This window comes from Anomaloglossus baeobatrachus, chromosome 10 (assembly GCF_048569485.1).
Source record: "Anomaloglossus baeobatrachus isolate aAnoBae1 chromosome 10, aAnoBae1.hap1, whole genome shotgun sequence".
In the NCBI taxonomy this organism is placed as follows: Eukaryota; Metazoa; Chordata; class Amphibia; order Anura; family Aromobatidae; genus Anomaloglossus; species Anomaloglossus baeobatrachus.
In genome coordinates this window covers 78,398,038-78,419,334 of record NC_134362.1, presented here as the reverse complement: position 1 = coordinate 78,419,334, position 21,297 = coordinate 78,398,038, and the positions used below count along the sequence as shown (strand labels likewise).

At 44.2% G+C, this 21,297-nt stretch overlaps 1 protein-coding gene across 1 annotated transcript in view; it reads left to right on the top strand.

Annotated features, from left to right (window-relative positions):
* Window positions 1-21,297, top strand: part of SYT12 (synaptotagmin 12) — a 191,940-nt gene that overhangs the window by 61,465 nt on the left and 109,178 nt on the right. Inside the window, exons 3-4 of the mRNA XM_075325337.1 lie at window positions 8,225-8,415; window positions 16,321-16,680. Of these exons, the coding sequence (XP_075181452.1) occupies window positions 8,225-8,415; window positions 16,321-16,680 (551 nt within the window). The remainder of the gene's footprint in view (window positions 1-8,224; window positions 8,416-16,320; window positions 16,681-21,297) is intronic.

Below are 21,297 nucleotides of genomic sequence, written 5' to 3'. Positions count from 1 at the left end.
ATTTTCAGAATGTCGCTCCAGCTGCAGATACGATGTTGTTTGTCGTTCCTGCAGCACCACACATCGCTGTGTGTGAAGCTGCAGGAACGACAAACATCTCCTTACCTGCGTCCACCGGCAATGAGGAAGGAAGAAGGTGGGCGGGATGTTATGTCCTGCACATCTCCGCCCCTCCGCTTCTATTGGCTGGCCGTTTAGTGACGTCACGGTGACGTCGCGGTGACGCCGAACGCACCTCCCCCTTGAAGGAGGGATTGTTCGGCGGTCACAGCGATGTCGCCGACAAGGTATGTGCGTGTGAAGCTGTCGTAGCGATAATGTTTGCTACGGCAGCAATCACCAGATATCGCATGTACGACGGGGGCGGGTGCTATCGCGCTCGACATCGCTAGCCGATGTTAGCGATGTTGGAACGTGTAAAGTACCCCTTAGACTTTAGATACAATACGACTTTAAGTTTATTTGCACATGCAGTTCCATCAGTACTTTGTTCTCCACAATCTGCGTACAGGTCTCAGTTTCATTGAAGCAGTTCTCAACACTGTTTTTTCTTGGTTAATGACAGTGTTTCTGCCACCATGACATCCTCTATATCGGAATCGAGATTGGCCACCAGATAGGGGAGCCGGTTGAGACTCTATCTTGCCAGGACTTTATGGTTTGCCTCCCCAAGTTTTTCTACCACTTCTTTTGGCCCCTGCCATTTGGCCAGAAACTTGTTCTCCATGGTGGGAAACATTACTAACACTCAGTCTCCCTATTTCGCTATGTCTAAGGGGTACTTTGCACACTACGACATCGCAAGCCGATGCTGCAATGCCGAGTGCGATAGTCCCCGCCCCCGTCGCAGCAGCGATATCTTGTGATTGCTGCCATAGCGAACATGATCGCTACGGCAGCTTCACATGCACTCACCTGCCCTGCTCTGGCCGGCGAACCGCCTCCTTACTAAGGGGGCGGGTCGTGCAGCATCACAGCGACGTCACACGGCAGGCGGCCAATAAAAGCGGAGGGGCGGAGATGAGCGGGACGTAAACATCCCACCCACCTCCGTCCTTCCGCATAGCCGGCGTGAGCCGCGGTGACGCAGGTAGGAGATTTTCCTCGCTCCTGTGGCTCCACACACGGTGATGTGTGCTGCCGCAGGGGAACGAGGAACAACATCGTACCGTCGCTGCAGCTACATTATAGAAATGTCGGACACTACACCGATAATACAATTACAACGCTTTTGCACTCGTTAATCGTATCATAAAGGATTTACACACTATGATATCGACAGCGACGCCGGATGTGCGTCACTTTCGATTTGATTCCACCGACATCGCACCTGCGATATCGTAGTGTGCAAAGTACCCCTAAGAGTCCCCGAGGATGGCAACCATAGAAGAGTTTGAACAGAGAAAACCCTGTAGAGACCTGGGAAACTTTTCTAATGGAAAACATCAGATACGGCAGTAGACAATCCCAGTTCCAGCCATCTTAATGTCCTTTGTGAGCATGGCCTTCAAGGTTTTATTGAACTAGACTGTCTGGGGATGGTATACCATTGTTTTCGCTGTCCCTTGGTCCATCAAAATCTCCTTTGACAGTCCCATGCAGGGGAAGATATGGACCATCTACTATTCAATACTTATAGTGAAAGAGTTCCTTACTGGGTACCATGCTGCATAGTCCAAGACGACTAGTTTATATTGATGCCCCGTGGTGACTTGACCAAGGGTCCCACTAAATCTATTGTAATTTGGTCAAACTGGACCTCTATGACCGTTAATGGCGCTAGAGGACTACGGAAGTGAGAGACCAGAGTGGCTAGCTGGCAGATTGCAGAGGACCTGCAATAGTTCACAATCTCTCAGTGACATTAGTAGAACATCTGACAGATCCGCTCTTGGATTTTTCTACACCCAAATGACCATTCAAGACATGAGAATGGGCCATCTCAAACACCCTATGCCTAGACCCTGGTAGCAACAGTTGCTCTATTACTTCACCTCTCAGCTTGGTCACCCGCTATAGCAAGTCTCCATTTACCACAATGTATATGGTTTTGGCTCCCGCCTCCTGATCAACTGTGTTTAGAAAGGTAACATTATCAAATTCCCCTCTGAGCAGTCCAAAAATTCCCCCCTGAAACCCCAAACTCAGAGATGTTGGCCGCATGGGTCACCACCTCATCCTCATCACTAACAAGCACAGAAGGGAAATTCATCCACCTCCAGCTGCGATGGGGTTTCTTTATAGGCGACCCGGCTCTTATCTAAGTAACTGGGTTCCTCCACGTTTTGCCACAAGTTCAAGAAAAGGGTAAAGTCCCAACTCCCTTGATGACCTTATTTCTCTTGCAATCTGGATCGATCTCAGGTTTCAAGAATGTAACAGAGAGGTGATGTGTGAGATGAGATCAATTGAACTGCCACCATCCTTCCAGAGACCACCCATTCCCCATCTTCTGCATCTGCAGCCACTCCTGAACCTATGCAGGTTGACCATGTGAAGCTTTTTTGTACAAAAAAGATCTGGCTCGACCACTAGTATCAATAGGTGCTCTGGAGAAAAAAATCAACACAATAGCAAATATACTCCGGCACACTGAGAGAAATGTATGAGAGAAGTCCAAAATGGTGCTCAAAAAATTGTTTTTATTAATCTATATTCTTATAATATTCATTGTCCAACGTTTCAACCCGAAGGTTTTCTTCAAGGACTGATTTTTCACATACAAAGAAAAGAAAAAAGAATATACATCGTCATACATATGCAATATACATGGATATTTTACAGGAAAGGAAGACATACATATTACATTAGTAAGATGAAAGACAAAAAAAGAAAGAGCTCTCCATAAGAATGTACATAGAGAGTTCCCATGGTAACAGAGATCACACTAATGAGGTATACAAAGTATGTTATATAACGTAACAAAGAGCAGAGATGGGTGACGTACCTATGTCAAATTAGAGTACATTTTTTGAATGAGTTTTCAGAGGAGCACTCAGGTGTATCAGGCATATACGGAAATTCTCATGTCAAAATTACGCTATGAGGGTAAAAAGTACATAGTGTCAATACATATCACTGGATTAAGTACAGGGGGGAAAAAGGGGGGGAGGGGGATAGAGGGGTATCAAGGGCATACCTGTTGCAGTGTTTACTAGATGTCAAGTCATCGAGCAAAATAATAGGATATGGAGGGGAAAGGACCAAGTCCGTCTAATGAACCAAACCGAGAAATACATGAATACACAAAATGGTATAAGGTTACTGTGATGTGAGTATCATATGTGGGTCTACCTTGTGTGTAAAGATAGGTGGACCTAAGGTCTGGAGTGTTATATTATTCACCAAAGAGGAGCCTTTGTGGGTCCGTATTTATGTTACTGTAGCAATAAGAATAAACAGGTTAGTTAGATCCCACATGGGGTAGAAAGAGTACCACTACCAATAAACAAGTACAATGGATCCCACATGGGGTAGAAAGAGTACCACTACTAATATGGACACCATGAAAAAAGGTCCCAAATGAATCAAATATTGTATGTAATATTGTAATTACCATAAGCATTCAGGATAAATCCACAAGGGTCATGAATTGGCTGATAACAGAGAAAATAGAAAGGAGGGGTGGTTGGTTTATGAGCTCAAAACGTTATAGAAAAAAGAGGGTGGATAGAGATACAGCATACCTCAAAGGATGACATTCATATTGAGAATGTCATGGAGTGTAGGTCTGAAGCAGGCTCAGGGTAATGTATCAGGGGTCATGTTTTTGTAAGTTGTCTCTTAGGTTCTTGGATCTCTTGTAGCAAAATAAAGGTGGCTGAGAGAACTCGGACACTGTGGGATATGAGGTATGTAATAGTGGCCAATGTTTCGCAATAATGCCTTTGATCAACGGTGAAAATGGGTGGTAGGTGTTAACACACCCAGACGGGGAGTTTCGGCTCATACTGTATCAGACCGTGACCCACGGTTGTTAGCTATCTGGGCTGGATAGCCTCTGGACATAAATTTAGAGCCCATTTCCTGGAGTCTCAACTCACGCTTGTCAGGGTCGGACACAATTCTTTCCACTCTTTTGTGTAGTGAGATGGGAAGAGCTTTTTTGGTATGAGCTGGATGACAGCTCGAGAAATGAAGGAGACTGTTCCTATCCGTCGATTTTACAAAAAGGTCGGTATCAATCCGGCCTCCGGGTGAGAGTTGTATAAGAGTGTCAAGGAAGCTAATGGAGCGTGGGTCATGATGTATGGTAAAAGTCAAGCCCGTTTGGTAAAAGGCTTGACTTTTACCATACATCATGACCCACACTCCATTAGCTTCCTTGACACTCTTATACAACTCTCACCCGGAGGCCGGATTGATACCGACCTTTTTGTAAAATCGACGGATAGGAACAGTCTCCTTCATTTCTCGAGCTGTCATCCAGCTCATACCAAAAAAGCTCTTCCCATCTCACAACACAAAAGAGTGGAAAGAATTATGTCCGACCCTGACAAGCGTGAGTTCTTTTTTCACCCTTAGGTCTCCCATGTCACCTGATCGCACCTATTTTTTTAGCACGTCACCTTCACTATATTGTTCACCCCAGCATAGGTTTGTATAGTGACACTGTCCCCCACTGCTCTAGCTCACGCATACTGTAGCGCGTGCACAGGGTCCCCTGCCCTGCGCGCGTTCACGAGACGCGGCGTCATACTGGCGCCCCGCCCCGTGGGGCTCACGCCGGCTGTGTGCCCCAATACGCACGCGCTCAGGCTTCACTATGCGCCGACGCGAGCGCTCTGCCTTCCGCGCATGCGCGGGGCGGGGCGCCGAACCCCCGGCGACCTACACTCCATGACATTCTCAATATGAATGTCATCCTTTGAGGTATGCTGTATCTCTATCCACCCTCTTTTTTTCTATAACGTTTTGAGCTCATAAACCAACCACCCCTCCTTTCCATTTTCTCTGTTATCAGCCAATTCATGACCCTTGTGGATTTATCCTGAATGCTTATGGTAATTACAATATTCATACAATATTTGATTCATTTGGGACCTTTTTTCATGGTGTCCATATTAGTAGTGGTACTCTTTCTACCCCATGTGGGATCTATTGAACCTGTTTATTAGTAGTGGTACTCTTTCTACCCCATGTGGGATCTAACTAACCTGTTTATTCTTATTGCTACAGAAACATAAATACGGACCCACAAAGGCTCCTCTTTGGTGAATAATATAACACTCCAGACCTTAGGTCCACCTATCTGTACACACAAGGTAGACCAACATATGATACTCACATCACAGTAACCTTATACCATTTTGTGTAGTCATGTATTTCCCGGTTTGGTTCATTAGACGGACTTGGTCCTTTCCCCTCCATATCCTATTATTTTGCTCGATGACTTGACATCTAGTAAACACTGCAACAGGTATGCCCTTGATACCCCTCTATCCCCCTCCCCCCCCTTTTTTTCCCCCCTGTACTTAATCCAGTGATATGTATTGACACTATGTACTTTTTACCCTCATAGCGTAATTCTGACATGAGAATTTCCGTATATGCCTGATACACCTGAGTGCTCCTCTGAAAACTCATTCAAAAAATGTACTCTAATTTGACATAGGTACGTCACCCATCTCTGCTCTTTGTTACGTTATATAACATACTTTGTATACCTCATTAGTGTGATCTCTGTTACCATGGGAACTCTCTATGTACATTCTTATGGAGAGCTCTTTCTTTTTTTGTCTTTCATCTTACTAATGTAATATGTATGTCTTCCTTTCCTGTAAAATATCCATGTATATTGCATATGTATGACGATGTATATTCTTTTTTCTTTTCTTTGTAAAAATCAGTCCTTGAAGAAAACCTTCGGGTTGAAACGTTGGACAATGAATATTATAAGAATATAGATTAATAAAAACAATTTTTTGAGCACCATTTTGGACTTCTCTCATATATTTCTCTCAGTGTGCCGGAGTATTTTTGCTATTGACCATGTGAAGCTGACTGGGCAATGACAGGAACATTGCTATGCCAGGGGATTGTATTACTACTGTGGTCGCTCCATCTCCACCTGTCCTGAGAAGTCGGGAAACTGTTAAGCCTAGGGTCTGTTGGAGAGGATACCATAGGCGAGAGTAACTTCCAATTTCCTTGGTTGTGTGTTTTGGATCATTCTCTTGCTGAAATGTTCACCCCTGTTTCATCTTCATCATCCTGGTAGATGACTGCAGAGTTATATATCGGTACATGTGTCCATTCATCCATCCCTTGATTAAATGGAGTTTGCCTGTGTGGTGTGCTGAAAAACAGCACCATACCATAATGTTCCCACCTCCAAACATCAGTGTTGGTATGGTGTTTTTGGGGGTGATATGCATTGCCTTTAGGCCCCCAAATATGCTGTGAATTATGGCATCCAAAGAATTCTATTATGGTCTAATCTGATCAAATTATATTCTCCCAGTATTTCACAGGTTTGTTTAAATGTTGTTGAGTAAACTTGAAACGCGCTTGAACATTCTTTTTGTTCAGCCATGGAATCTTGTTTTGAGTGGGGAGTGTGCATACAAGCCATCGAGTTTGAGTGCATTACTTATTGTTTTCTTTGAAACAATTGTACCTGCTGATTCAAGGTATTTCTGTAGGTCTTCACAGGTTGTTCTTGGCTCTTGGACAACTTTCTGATAATTCTTTTCACTTCTCTCTCTCAAATCTTGTAAGGAGAACCTGGTCGTGGCTGGCTTATGGTGAAATTATGTTCTTTCCACTTCTGGATTATGGCACAAACAGTGCTCAGTGGAGTAGTTTAAAAATCCTTCTGTAACCAATGCCATCAGTATGTTTTGCAACAAAAAGGATACAAAGGTCTTAAGACAGCTCACTAGTTTTACCCATCATGAGATGTTTCTTGTGTTGCACCATGGTAATGAGACACCTTTTATAGGCCATCTGTTGAACCAACTGATATTATTTTTCACTAAGTAGCAGGACTGCTTTCTAATTACTGATAGACTTCAGCTGGTGTCATGACTTTCAATGGCTTTTTGCACCTCTCTTTCTGCATATGTTCAAAACTTTTTTCTGTCATTTCTCATTATTCCACATAATTTATGAGCATCTATGGTTTGACTTTTTTACTTTTTGCCTCTGTGGATTGGATTTGTTGATACTTACATCTCCTAAGAATGTTATGTCAGTAGCACCTTTAGAAAAGTATTTATTGTGTTTTTCGGATTATAAAATGCCCTTTTCCTCCAAAGGTTTTGGAGGAAAATGAGGGATGCGTCTTATAAACCAAATATAGCTTAGCGGGGGGTGGTGGAGAATGGCCACAGAAATCAGGAGCAATGCTGCAGGCTGTGTGCTGTGCTATTGGCAGTGCTGGTGCTCACTGTGGGCGGTGAGGCAGGGACCATCCTGAAAATGTTGGCAGTGCGGGCTTCAAATAATGGTGTAGATGGAGCTCTTGGCTCAAGATCTCATCTGTGCATGCGCCGCCTCCGGCCCATTGATCTCCCAGCAGTCGACTTAAGAAAAATGGCACTTGCAGGTGGCGCGTGCGCAGATGACATCTAGGCTCGTCATTGAGCCATATTTATAATCTGCACCATTTCTTTGAAGCCCGCAACACCGGCCGGTTCTGGATGTTTCTGCCTCACAGTGCCTGCAGCAAGCATCTGAAACACCCACCTCACTGCCCACAGAATCGCCCTACTCCACCACCGCCTCTGCCTCCTGTGTCCCCACTGCACGACCGCTGCCGCCACCCCGTTAAGACGCCATCAGATGGACCACATATTTGTTTTACCTTTTTATTATTCTAAATTTGTGGTGCATCTTATAATCCGGTACGCCTTATAAAATGAAAATTACGGTACTTAGAAAATTGGTGACGTGTTCTAACCTTATTTCATCTGCTGTATATATTAAAACCAGGCATAAATTAATAACCGTCTAATTTTGAGAGGTACCGATTGATCTGATAAATTCTACAACCATAGGGTTGAAACTTGTCTTGTGATTGAAGCTGATAGAAATGTCTCCTGATCTGAAGACTGTAAAAACACTAAATGTAATGCAGAATATTGTAAAATCTACATGCTGAGCGCAGCTTTAGATGCCATTCAGAGAGCTTTACACATTGACTGCTGCCAGCGGAGTTTTATTTGTCCTTTATGCTTGTACATAAAACTCTTCATAGGTATTTTATGGACTTGTTTTGCAGTCATCACAAGCCCGCCTGGATGGGAAATCGGAATATACATTGCTGGTGCGCTCACTTTGCTGGGAGTAGTGGGTCTGTATTTATGGAAACTGTACAAATCAGGCAACTACCCATCTCCTTCTCCATTCCCCAACTATGACTATCGATATCTCAAGCAAAAATATGGAACGTCATACTCAGAGGTTAAGAAGGTAAGCTCATTGCCGCACATCCCTTGATCTAAACACAGTAGTTCTGTTGGTTAAATGTCAGAGAAAATATTTGTAGAATATGCCTCAAAATTTCACTTGGTGGGTTCCCAACCACTGCTGCCTCCGACTGGGAGGGCTGTCTCCTCTACCCCTATTAATTGTCAGAAAGTCACATGGGGGGTTTGTGTCACTATTTTAAACTCATAAGGTTTTCATTTTTCTGTGATGGCTTTTTTATGGAGTAAGACGACATTTTTATTTCTATTATTTTGGGATAGATATGATGTTTTGATCATGTGTTATACCATTTTTTGTGGCATTGCAGTGACCCAAAAAAAATTAATTTTGGCGTTTTTAATTTTATTTTTGTTTACAGTGTTTACCATTGGGTTAATTAATTTTATTTTTTGATAGATTGGAATATTCTGAACGTGGCAACACTGCATATTTATTTGTTTAGTTTTTCACTATTTTTATTTTTAACTAGCTGTACTACCCGGCTTCGCCCGGGTTAATAACTACTGTTAACAAAATAGAATGTATTAACAAAAATGTATTCTGCACACAAAAACCACAAAACAAATAGAAATGTAATTATTAAAAGGCAAAAACTAAGCTAATAGAAGCATTTCACAACATATATTTCAACACCCCAGATATTCCACACAGATTTTACTAAATTGGCCAAGTAATGTGCTCCGTCTGTCTCTTTCCAGGTCTGTCTCTTTCCCCGTCTGTCTCTTTCCCTGTCTGTCCCTTTCTCCGTCTGTCTCTTTCCCCGTCTGTCTCTGTCTGTCTCTTTCCCCGTCTGTCTCATTTCAGGTGTCTCTTTTCAGGTGTCTCTTTCCAGGTCTGCCTCTGTCCAGGTCTGCCTCTTTCCAGGTCTGCCTCTTTCCAGGTCTGCCTCTTTCCTCATCTGTCTCTTTTCAGGTCTCTCTTTCCAGGTCTGCCTCTTTCCCCGTCTGTCTCTTTTCAGGTATCTCTTTCCAGGTCTGCCTCTTTCCAGGTCTGCCTCTTTCCTCATCTGTCTCTTTCCCTGTCTGTCTCTTTTCAGGTGTCTCTTTCCAGGTCTATCTCTTTCCAGGTCTGCCTCTTTCCAGGTCTGCCTTTTTCCAGGTCTGCCTCTTTCCTCGTCTGTCTCTTTCTCCATCTGTCTCTTTCCCCGTCTGTCTCTGTCTCTTTCCCCATCTGTCTCTTTCCCCGTCTGTCTCTTTCCCAGTCTGTCTCTTTCCCCGTCTGTCTCTTTCCCCATCTGTCTCTTTCCCCATCTTTCTCTTTCCCCGTCTGTCTCTTTTCCCATCTGTCTCTTTCCCTGTCTGTCTCTTTCTCCGTCTGTCTCTTTCCCCGTCTGTCTCTTTCCCCATCTGCCTGTCTCTGTCTCTTTCTTTGTCTGCCTCTATCTCTCTGTTTCTTTCCCCATCTGTCTCTTTCCAGGTCTGTCTCTTTTCCCGTCTGTCTCCCCGTCTCTTTGTCTGTGTCTTTTCCTGTCTGTCTCTTTCCCTGTCTGCCTGTCTCTGTCTGTCTCTTTCCTTGTCTTTCTCTATTTCTCTGTCTCTTTCCCTGTCTTTCTCTATGAAGCTCTGTGTCTTTTCCCATCTATTTTTGTCTGTCTCTCTGGCTGTCTCCTCCTTCCCTGTCTGCCTGTCTCTGTCCCTGTGTGCATGTCTGTCTGTCTCTTTCCCCATCTGTCTCTTTCCCCATCTGTCTCTTTCCAGGTCTGTCTCTTTCCAGGTCTGTCTCTGTCTGTCTCTTTCCCTGTCTGTCTCTTTCCCTGTCTGTCTCTGTCTGTCTCTTTTCCCGTCTGTCTCTGTCTGTCTCTTTCACCGTCTGTCTCTGTCTCTTTCACCATTTGTCTCTGTCTGTCTCTTTCCCCATCTGTCTCTGTCTGTCTCTTTCACCGTCTGTCTCTGTCTCTTTCACTGTTTGTCTCTGTCTGTCTATTTCACCGTTTGTCTCTGTCTGTCTCTTTCCCTGTCTGTCTCTATCTCACTGTCTCTTTCCCTGTCTGTCTCTCTGTCTGTCTCTCTGTCTCTCTCTCTCTCTGTCACTCTCTGTCTCTCTCTATCTGTTTTCCCACCGACATCTTATTACCTCACATATAAGGTTCTTATACTATGAATGTCTTTTGTTCCTATAGCAACCAATCACAGCTCCTACTAATTACCTGTAGTTCCAGGCTCTATTTACTTTAATGGAGGCATGTTTTTTGGAGCATAACTGTAAAACGTGGGGTTACATTTTCCTGTCAAAACATAGTCTACGATGTTCCCTGGGTCACATGAGGTGTCTGTGAAAAATTTCGTGATTGTAAATGCGAAAGTGCGGATACACTTTTCGTTTCACTTTTTCCCCATTATGTAGATAGGTGCAAAATTGATTAGTAAATTGGAACGCACGGGGTTAAAATTTCACCTCACAACATAGCCTATGACGCTCTCGGGGTCCAGACGTGTGAGTGTGCAAAATTTTGTGGCTGTAGCTGCGACGGTGCAGATGCCAATCCCAGACATACACACACATACACACACATTCAGCTTTATATATTAGATGGGACAAAAGGGGGGGGGGGACTTTTAGGTTTTTTGGGGGGGGGTTCAGATTTTTTTAAAACTTTTTTTTATTACTTTTCCCTGTTTTTAATAGTCCCCTTAGGTGACCTGAAATTGCGATCATCTGATTGCTTCTCCTATATACAGCCATGTCATAGAATGGCTGTATACAGTACAGACCAAAAGTTTGGACACACCTCCTCATTCAAAGAGTTTTCTTTATTTTCATAACTCTAAAAATTGTAGATTCACATTGAAGGCATCAAAACTATGAATTAAAACATGTGGAATGAAATACTTAAAAAAGTGTGAAACAACTGAAAATATGCCTTATATTCTAGGTTCTTCAAAGTAGCCACCTTTTGCTTTGATTACTGCTTTGCACACTCTTGGCATTCTCTTGATGAGCTTCAAGAGGTAGTCACCGGAAATGGTTTTCCAACAGTCTTGAAGGAGTTCCCAGAGATGCTTAGCACTTGTTGGCCCTTTTGCCTTCATTCTGAGGTCCAGCTCACCCCAAACCATCTCGATTGGGTTCAGGTCTAGTGACTGTGGAGGCCAGGTCATCTGGCGTAGCACCACATCACTCTCCTTCTTAGTCAAATAGCCCTTACACAGCCTGGAGGTGTGTTTGGGGTCATTATCCTGTTGAAAAATAAATTATGGTCCAACTAAACGCAAACCGGATGGAATAGCATGCCGCTGCAAGATGCTGTGGTAGCCATGCTGGTTCTGTATGCCTTCATTTTTGAATAAATCCCCAACAGTGTCGCCAGCAAAGCACCCCCACACCATCACACCTCCTCCTCCATGCATCACGGTGGGAACCAGGCATGTAGAGTCCATCCGTTCACCTTTTCTACAAAGACACAGTGGTTGGATCCAAAGATCTCAAATTTGGACTCATCAGACCAAAGCACAGATTTCCACTGGTCTAATGTCCATTCCTTGTGTTCTTTAGCCCAAACAAGTCTCTTCTGCTTGTTGCCTGTGCTTAGCAGTGGTTTCCTAGCAGCTATTTTACCATGAAGGCCTGCTGCACAAAGTCTCCTCTTAATAGTTGTTCTAGAGATGAGAAGGTGTGTCCAAACTTTTGGTCTGTACTGTATATCAGAAGCTTGGCCACAGACTTTAATGACAAGCACAAACATCTTCACTAGACCCCCAACTGTCATAGCAACGCATAACTGACCCGTAATCACATCACGGGTGCTCCGATGGGATCTTGAAATGGCGTGACCCCATTATGGCGCATCTTAAATCACACTGTCAGAGTTTGAAAGCAGGATTTAACAGGTTAACAATCGCGGATGGAACTCCACTCCACCCTCTGGTATTAAAGGGAAGGTGTCGTCCAAAAAATTTTTTTTTCAATAACTGAAAAAATTTAAAGTATTAATGTTTTAATGTTATGTTTAAATAAAATTATTTGTTTTCAATTGAGAAAAATAAAGAAAAAAAAAGTTTGTGGTGTCATTGTGCATGAGGGTCAATAAAATTCTGCATTAAAGGAGTTTTCCACTACTAAGATATTGATAAGCTGTTGTTAGGATTGGTCATCAATATACGATGATAGGGGTCTGACAACCAACTTCTTGACCAATCAGCGTTAATGAGCTCTGGTAGCGGCCTGGATGTAGGCAGTGTACAAGGCACAACTTTATGAGACAGCATAGTGGTCATTATCGGTATTGCAGATCAGCTATGTACATTGTATACATGCCGCCGCTGTAGAGCTGGTAACAGCTGATTGGTGAGGATGCTGGGTGTCAGACCACCACTAATCTGATATGGATGACCTAGCGTAAGACTAGTAGTGGAAAACCACTTTAAGGCCTCTTTCACACGTACGTGCCTCCGGTACGTGTTTGGCAGTTTTCTCACGTACCGGAGACACGTGCACATGTAGACCTAGGTATTCCTATGGTTTTGGACACACGTAAGTATTTGCGCATGGAACGTGTGTCCGTTCCGTACTTACGTGTGGCCGTGTGTTTCTCACGCAGACATGTCCGTTTTCTCTCCGGCATCATGGGTGTCACACGGAACGCAAATGTGTCACACGTAATGCAAACGGACCACACGGATGTGTTCCGTGTGACACGCACCGGAGAGAAGACATGTGTCTGTGAGAAAAACAAAAAAACCTTTACTCACCTTCTCCAGCCCTGCTGTCTCTGCCGCTGCTGTCACTTGCTTCCGACCGCCGCTTATTATGTTAATTGAATATTCACTTCACTGAGGCCAGAAGCAGCAGCAGCGGAGGATCAGCACCACGGACAGCGACGGCAGGGACAGGTGAGCAGAAAGTTTCATTCTCCATGTGTTATCACGGATAACACACGGAGAACACACGTGTGCCATAAATACGGCTCATGGAGGGCAAAACGCACCTCTGACACAAACGTGAAAAACGTGCGTGGTTTTTCACGGACATGTGAGAGAGGCCTAAGGCTGTGGTAACATAACCGTAGATTCTGCCATGCGAGAGAATCGGCAGATTATGCCAATGACACTATTATTACACGATTATTTCCACACACTCATAGAATTGAATGGTGCGCGCCGTCTGATTTACGCTGCCAGTCACAGTACATTGTGAAAAAATACGCTAAACATTTTGGCTAAGTTATTCTCCACACCGCACCAATAGAATTTTCTTTTTAGTTTAGTGCAGATATATAAGTAGTAAGGACTGTAAAGTAAGAAAGAGGATGTGTTTTTATGACCCAGCATCTTGCTAGATAAATCAAACATATCCGTGACTTTTCCGAGAATGAAAAAAAAAAATGAACTGTACAGAACATAATGCAGCTATTTCTTCCTAAGTAAATGACCTAGTCCTGGTTATCTGTAAAATTATAGCATACATTAGTGATGTCTAGAGATAAATCCAACACTGTGTTATAAAAAGAAGCACTCTAAGATGATATTACAGACTGGAAGCAATATGCACACTATAATAAGCAGTCTACCGCTGTCAAAATGAAGACGCAAATATTGACTGGCAGCCAGGACACGGAATTACTATAATGAACCATTAAAGTATGTATGATGATCTATTAGCGGAGGCCAAAGTCCTGCGAGATAAGCTTAGATAGCTGCAACGCATGCAGGTAACAAGACTCCCATCTGTGCACAGCTGCTATACATAGCATATGCACAAGATATACAGTATTTATTCTGGAAACTTGGGAGATCAGTTCCCATTTTCTTAGATACCTATTTAGCATATAGAAGACTTTCACCCCAAGACAGCAGATTAGGTTCAAAAATTAGCTGCAACCTGTTTCATTTATATTGGATAACGGGAGATGAGAGGTTAAAATACGCGCTGCCGATGGACAAGATACAAAGGATGTGAAGAGGACAAGTATAATCCAAGCAATTTATTAGGTCAACGCGTTTCAAAGTATAAACTTTTTCAGGACAGACTACTAGAATCTCAGAAAAAGACTGATGGCACATCCTACCTTTCTAATGTGAACAGGTGCAAACTGAATATGACACATAGTAACAAAAAGGAGACAGTTGCACACTGTAGTGCTAAGATATGTGGAACAATCAATATGGGAATATAGACATGCATTACTGCTATGATAAATATGTAAAAATTGAGATACTTAGCACACAAAAATGGCCAGTTTTATGTGAGCCCAACAGCCAACGCCAAGGTGACCTCATTTTTTGTTGGGTCCTGCCTACTCTAATGTTTCTCTTTGGGTTAAAAATCCTCCAATTTATGGGTGGACAGAACCTGCAAATAAAAAATTAAAATGACCTGAGGCTGAATACAAGGAGTGCTCAATCAGAAGGCATAACCCTGTAATCTCAGAAAAAGACTGATGGCACATCCTACATTTCTAATGTGAACAGGTGCAAACTAAACATGAAACAGTAACAAAAGGGAGACAGTTGCACACTGCAGTGCTAAGATATGTGTAACAATGAATATGGGAATATAGACATACATTGCTGCTATGAAAGCACACAAAAATGGCCAGTTTTATGTGAGCCCAACAGCCAATGCCAAAGTGACCTCTTTTTGTTGGGTCCCTGAATACTCTAATGTCTCTTATTGAGTAAAAAAAAAACCCCTCCAATTTATGGGTGGACAGAAACCTGGAAATGGAGAAATAAAATCACCTGAGGCTGAAAAAAACTACTATAGTTACAGCTGTTTTTTGTCCTGACTAAGAAGTTTATACTTCAAAGCATGTTGACCTAATAAACTACTTGGATTATACTTGTCCTCTTCTCATCCTGCGCATCTTGTCCATGAGCAGCGTGGATTTTAACCCTTCAGGTCCTGTTAACCATTTCTACAATCCAAGGGGCCATAGCAGCCACATTTTCGAGTGTATTCCTTGTACACTACCCCCACCAGGTGAGCACTCAGTGAATTCCGTATTACTGCATTATTCACAGATAAGACTATTGCGCTTGTCTTTTCTTTAGTGTCTTCCCTTGTTTCATTATAGTAACACCCAGAAAAGCCGTACATTACAATACAAACATAAATCCTGGGCCTTCTGACCACTTACTGTGGATCTTACAGGGAATCTGTCAGCTGATTCATCCGGTCCAAACCACAGGCAGCATGATTCAGAGCTGCTCCGGTTGCTGCCCCTGGCCGGCTATAGGTGATTGACAGGTCTCTCCTTATGTACACACATGGGATAGACATGTCAATTATTCAGAGTGAGATGTGTAGAGCTCACCCAGATCTTCAAAGCATAAAATATAAAGAAAATTCAACTGTTTGCAATCCAGCAGTCAGGCTCTGATTCATGTTACCCTTCATTTGGGCAGCATGAATCAGCTGGCAGGTACCTGTCAATGACCCATGATAACTTGGTTTCTGCACCTACTCTTCCTCCCCAACACAACATCATTCTCACTGTTTCACATCTTGGTGACTCCCAAAGGCTTTGGCCACAGCTTGTCCTGTTCGAGACTTGAAGCCATTGTTGGGCAAAACAGGTTTTACAGATTTAATATTGTTTTCTTAGATTTAGACACCATAGATGTAGACGACAGAAAAGTTCCAAATCTATCATAGTGGTTCTTTTGCTGTTCGATAGATTTGGCACCTGTTGACCTCTATTTTGTTTTAGGCCAACTCTTGAGTGTGTTGGGCCAGCACTTTCACCTAAAAAGTGGTGCGCACCAGAGAACTGCCTGCTTAATATCAGCTCCCTCTTCCTTGTAAATTCTTCCTCTTCAGAGAAAATGATTCTCTCAAGAAGGAGAGATATTCAGTATTTGGCAGCATTAACCTTTATGTATTTCAATCTGGATCACAAAGTTCTAGTTCAGTTCTTCACGTAAACTTTATGATGTTTTTTTTCTCTAGAGAGCCGTCCAGGGAAATGCAATGGTGGCAAATCTCAATGATACCTATGAAAGTATTAATGAATTCGGTCCAATGGAATTGATCAACAGGGACATGGAAATGGCTCCCTATGGGATGTTAAGGAAATCCGTCTCAACTGACTCTCTCAGCTCCATCTCGTCTATTGGAAATAACTTTGGCTCGGACTTTACGGTGGGACAGATTGAAGTCACTATGGACTATGATGTGAATTCCAATACATTACATGTCTCTTTAATACAAGGAAAAGATCTGCTGGAGAAAAAGGAAGATGGAAACTTTGAGTCTTGCTTTGTGCACATTAGCCTCCTCCCAGACGAACAAATCGTTGGCATCTCCAGAGTAAGTATACACAGAGCATGCATGTGGTCTAAAACTTCATTTATTGTTGGGTACTCTTTTCTCATTGTGGAAATGTTTATAAACTAAATATAGTTTGTTATTTATGTTATAACCTATTGAGACCTTAAAAAAATTATAAAACCTATAAGGTTGCAGCTTGACAGGTCTTGGATGTGAGTTAAGTGTCACAATGTGATAGTGAGATAGGGAGGGACAAGGGCTCTTATGCTGTTCCTCACTCTAGGGAACTATAAACTATCCCTGTACACTGAATTACCCCTAATGGAGGAGATGCCAGAGTCTCATGCCTTACTATACTCCTGAGTAAAGCTAATCTGTCTCCACCCCACCCAAGGAAGGAAGGGGCAGTGTTATGGAAACATAGATGAGACAGATAGGGATACCAGAAACTCAGACATACTGCAAACTCTCAGGAATAAACAGTAAGGCTATGTGCGCACAGTGCGTTTTTCGCGGCGTTTTTCGGGTGCGTTTTTGGCCTTAAAACTGCAGGACTTTGCTTCCCCAGCAAAGTCTATGAGTTTTCATTTTTGCTGTCCGCACACATCTGTTTTTTTTACCTGCGTTTTTGAGTTAAAAAAAAAAATGGACATGTCAGTTCTTTCCTGCGTTATTCTGCGTTTTTCCGCCCATGCAATGCATTTGAAAAACGCAGCAAAACGCAGAGATCAAAAACGCAGCAAAACGCAGCCAAAAACGCACCAAATCGCAGCAAAAACGCATGCGTTTTTTGATGCGTTTTTTCGACGCAGGTGTGTTTTTGTGCGTTTTTAGCGGCCAAAAACGCACAAAAACGCAGCGTCAAAAAGACGCAGTGCGCGAACCTAGCCTAAGAGACCAAAGTGAAAAGCAAGAAAAGTAAGACAGCAACAAAAGGACAAATGTGACGCCTTGGCCTATCAGGTTGTCGCAGGGTATTGTGCAATCTGCCCTTCTGCACAGTATCCACTCCTCCTTGCTTATGGATCCTTGTCCTTTGATGTTGCTAACAGCTTAGCCAGTCAAAATCCTAGGAACACTTTTTACCGAACCCACCAGACACACCATTGGGGGGCTTGAAGGGAATAGGGCCGTCCACATTGGGGGTTGGTAGGGGAAAGTGACAGAGAAGTGAAACAGGAGTGAGAGGAGTAGGAGGTGGAAGGTGACTCTCTGAGAGGGAGAGGTTACCGGTCCGGAGCAAGGCTCATGAAGTTTACTAAGTGGCAAACATTGGTCTGGGCCTGGTAGGAGCTGGAACCCCGGTCGCAGGGGATCACGTCAAGGGGTACGGACTGCTGAGGAGGGCAGCCGGCGGCCTTGAGCCATCACTGGGCAGGGGCCAGAGCACGACTGGGTACGTGGACCCTAGGCCGGGAAGTAGCTTCACGCGTCCCGGTAATTTACCTGACAGGGGTAAAGACTTCAGGATTCATCGCCAACCCGCTCTAAAATCGGGGTACTAGCGCACCGATGGGATAGGACTTTCCCAAATTACAGTCCAAAGAAATCCTACGCGTGAACCCTGAAAGCAAGCTCACTCCGTTAGCCATACGGGACCCGAAAAGTTTCAAGCTTGAGGGTCCAACTAGTGAGCTAGTGAGAAGGTGCCACGGAAAAGGCCACAGGCTAACAGCAACACCAAAGACACGGATCCAGGCGTGCTCCCTCCATGCTGCAGTGGTGCTCAGAATTCTGGTTTACAAGCTGTCGGTGTGATTATTCCTGGACTGAGTGAGTACACTGAAAAGTCCCTTTTCCTCTACCCAACGGCACCCCAGTCACCAACACCCAACAGGCCCCGGGGCACAAACCCCCTACCCACGGAGGGGTTAAGCATCCTGCTGCTACACCATCGGCACTGGGCTCCCCAACAGCAGAGGTGGTCTCCTACATGACCACGCACCGTGGGTGGCGTCACAAACGTACACATCCCTTGTACATACTTATCCCCTCTCTTTTGAATTCGAGTGTCCACGCGAACCCCCCGGGTCCGGAGACCCCTCGAGCCACCGCGGCTCCGGATCCGAGCAGCTCGGCCGCTGGCACATGGGCGGTACACAAACAAGGGTTAACACCACAACCACGCACAGCAATAATATAACACCCACCAGTAAGCCTGGATAAAGTCACCATTCCAAGCCAAGTATAGTCTAGCTATAGCTGGCACTAATGCAAGTGTCCAGCCAGCATATACATGAAGTGAGTGAATATGACTGGCTCTCCCATAGCATGTGATTAAAAAATATTAACAAGCAGTCCCTCAGAGAGTAACTCTTGCTAGCCTACCTATGAACTACAGATCTGTGAGTCGATGCCGAGTCACCCTGGGCTGATCACAGACATCAGAGAAGATAGCAGGTGTGGTGGAGGGCATGGGGCAGGCAGTGATTGTTGTCGTGGTAGCAGAGATCAACAGGCCGCAGCACAGCTGTCCGTTAACACCTCGCCTCCAAGGCGCCGCACTACACACAGGAGGACTCCGTATCAGTTCCAGGCGACACCACATTCACGTTCTCAGGAAATAAAGTCCAGCAACAGATTCTTTTCTCAAAACAAAACAACTTTATTTTCCTTTATCTTCAGCATCATCTCGGTCTGTGCTCCGCCGGCACCAGTACTCTTCCCATAGGGGTTCCTTACACCTTTTTCCTCTCATATACAGTGTGTCCACCCATATCCTGTCCACCGCCATTAACTTGAGAATGGCGTCAGCTATAGGCATAGAAGTGGTGTCTAGTTATAGTAAAGTAGCCATGCGCTACGCAATGAAACCACCTATAGCGCCACCTTGTGAAAAACAACAGAGTTAGCATTTTTATCTCGAAAACGGAACAAGATAGCGATAAAAAGTGAATTACAAAGTTGTAGGGCATCATAAATTCAATACGAATCGACACCTTGCATACAGAAATGCTATGATTAGAACGTGTAAAGCACACAAGGCTGCAGACGTGAAGCGATACCTCATGGAGACCTTCCTACAAGTCATTGGGTATGGTGGCTGTGTGGAGTGGCCTCCACGCTCACCTGACCTGACCCCATTGGACTTCTTTCTGTGAGGTCACATCAAACAGCAGGTGTATGCGACCCCTCCACCAACATTGCAGGACCTACGACGACGTATCACAGATGCTTGTGCAAATGTGTTACCTACCATATTGCACAATGTGCAGCAAGATACAGTATGCTGTCCAGAGTTGAGATGTGCATTGCAGCTGACGGTGGCCACTTTGAGCATCAAAGTTAAATGAGCGCCATATGCGTGGCCAGCATTCAATGTTTTGGGGAAGGTCATGGGTTTCATATCATAGCATTTCTGTATGCAAGGTTTCGATTCGTATTGAATTGATGATGCCCTACAACTTTGTAATTCACTTTTTTTCTCTATCTCGTTCCGTTTTCGAGATAAAAATACTAACGCCGTTGTTTTCCACCAGGTGGCGCTATAGGTGGTTTCATTGCGTAGCGCATGGCTACTACACTATACCTAGACACCACTTCTATGCCTATAGCTGCCGCCGTTCTCAAGTTAATGGCGGTGGACAGGATATGGATGGACACACTGTATAATTTAGCAGCAGTCCATCTTTCTGGCACATGTGTACTTTCTCTCACCTCTAGGCCTCTTCTTTCATCACTACACATCACACTGGCAGGAAGCGGGTCATGGGCCACTTCACATCACCCACAGGGGATGCTAAAACGTAAGAAGGACTGTAACGACAGGGCTCTCCATCTATGCCCAGTCCATCCAGCCATACCCTTCTGCCTGAGAGCAAATTCTTTGAGTTTTAGCAACAAGAGGAAATGGACGCCAGACCCCTGACTGTACGACTAAACCCCTCTCCTTGGGGGATGCGGTTGACCAATCTGGACCGGATCCCATGTGTCAGGGCCGCAGGGGCAACCCATAGGATCAGAATCTTCATGGTGGGGTATTACTCGTATATCTTCCCAGGGATTCTCCTATCCCGTCCCCATTGTCTCTCTCTTATAGACCCCTATACTCCTACTAGTCTCTCCCTGCCTACCCAGATGCCAGGACAACTGTGCTGCAACACTTCCATCTGGTGGCAAAATTACACAAGCAAGGCATTTACATATTACAAAGGACATCACTGTGTCGGCAACACGTGAAGGGGTGAGCCTACCCCATCTACACAAGCAGAGTAAAAGAATCTGAGGTTTCCCCAGATCCTAAAGCCACCATAACAGTCAGTGAAGCTTGCAAAAACCTCCTTGTGATAGTATGCATCACCGATGTGGCCAGTCTTGGTGATGTAGGACCTGGAGAAGCAGACTGCAGCATATATAGTGCTAAGAGGTTTTTTTTTAATGACCCAGATTTGGGGTCCAGGTATTAGAATGGCCAAAGAGCTGGGTGGGTCTGACCATTCCCATACCTCCAGTTTCAGGACTTGGAACTGGCTGTAAAATGAACTCCAGATGCCTCATTTAGTGAATAGAAGTAAGGGTGGAAACACCTTTGGTCTCATCAGCTCTTCTTGAGTCTGACTAGGTCTGAGAAATTTGCGGAGGACATATTATTATTATTATTATTATTATTATTATTATTTATTATTATAGCGCCATTTATTCCATGGCGCTTTACAA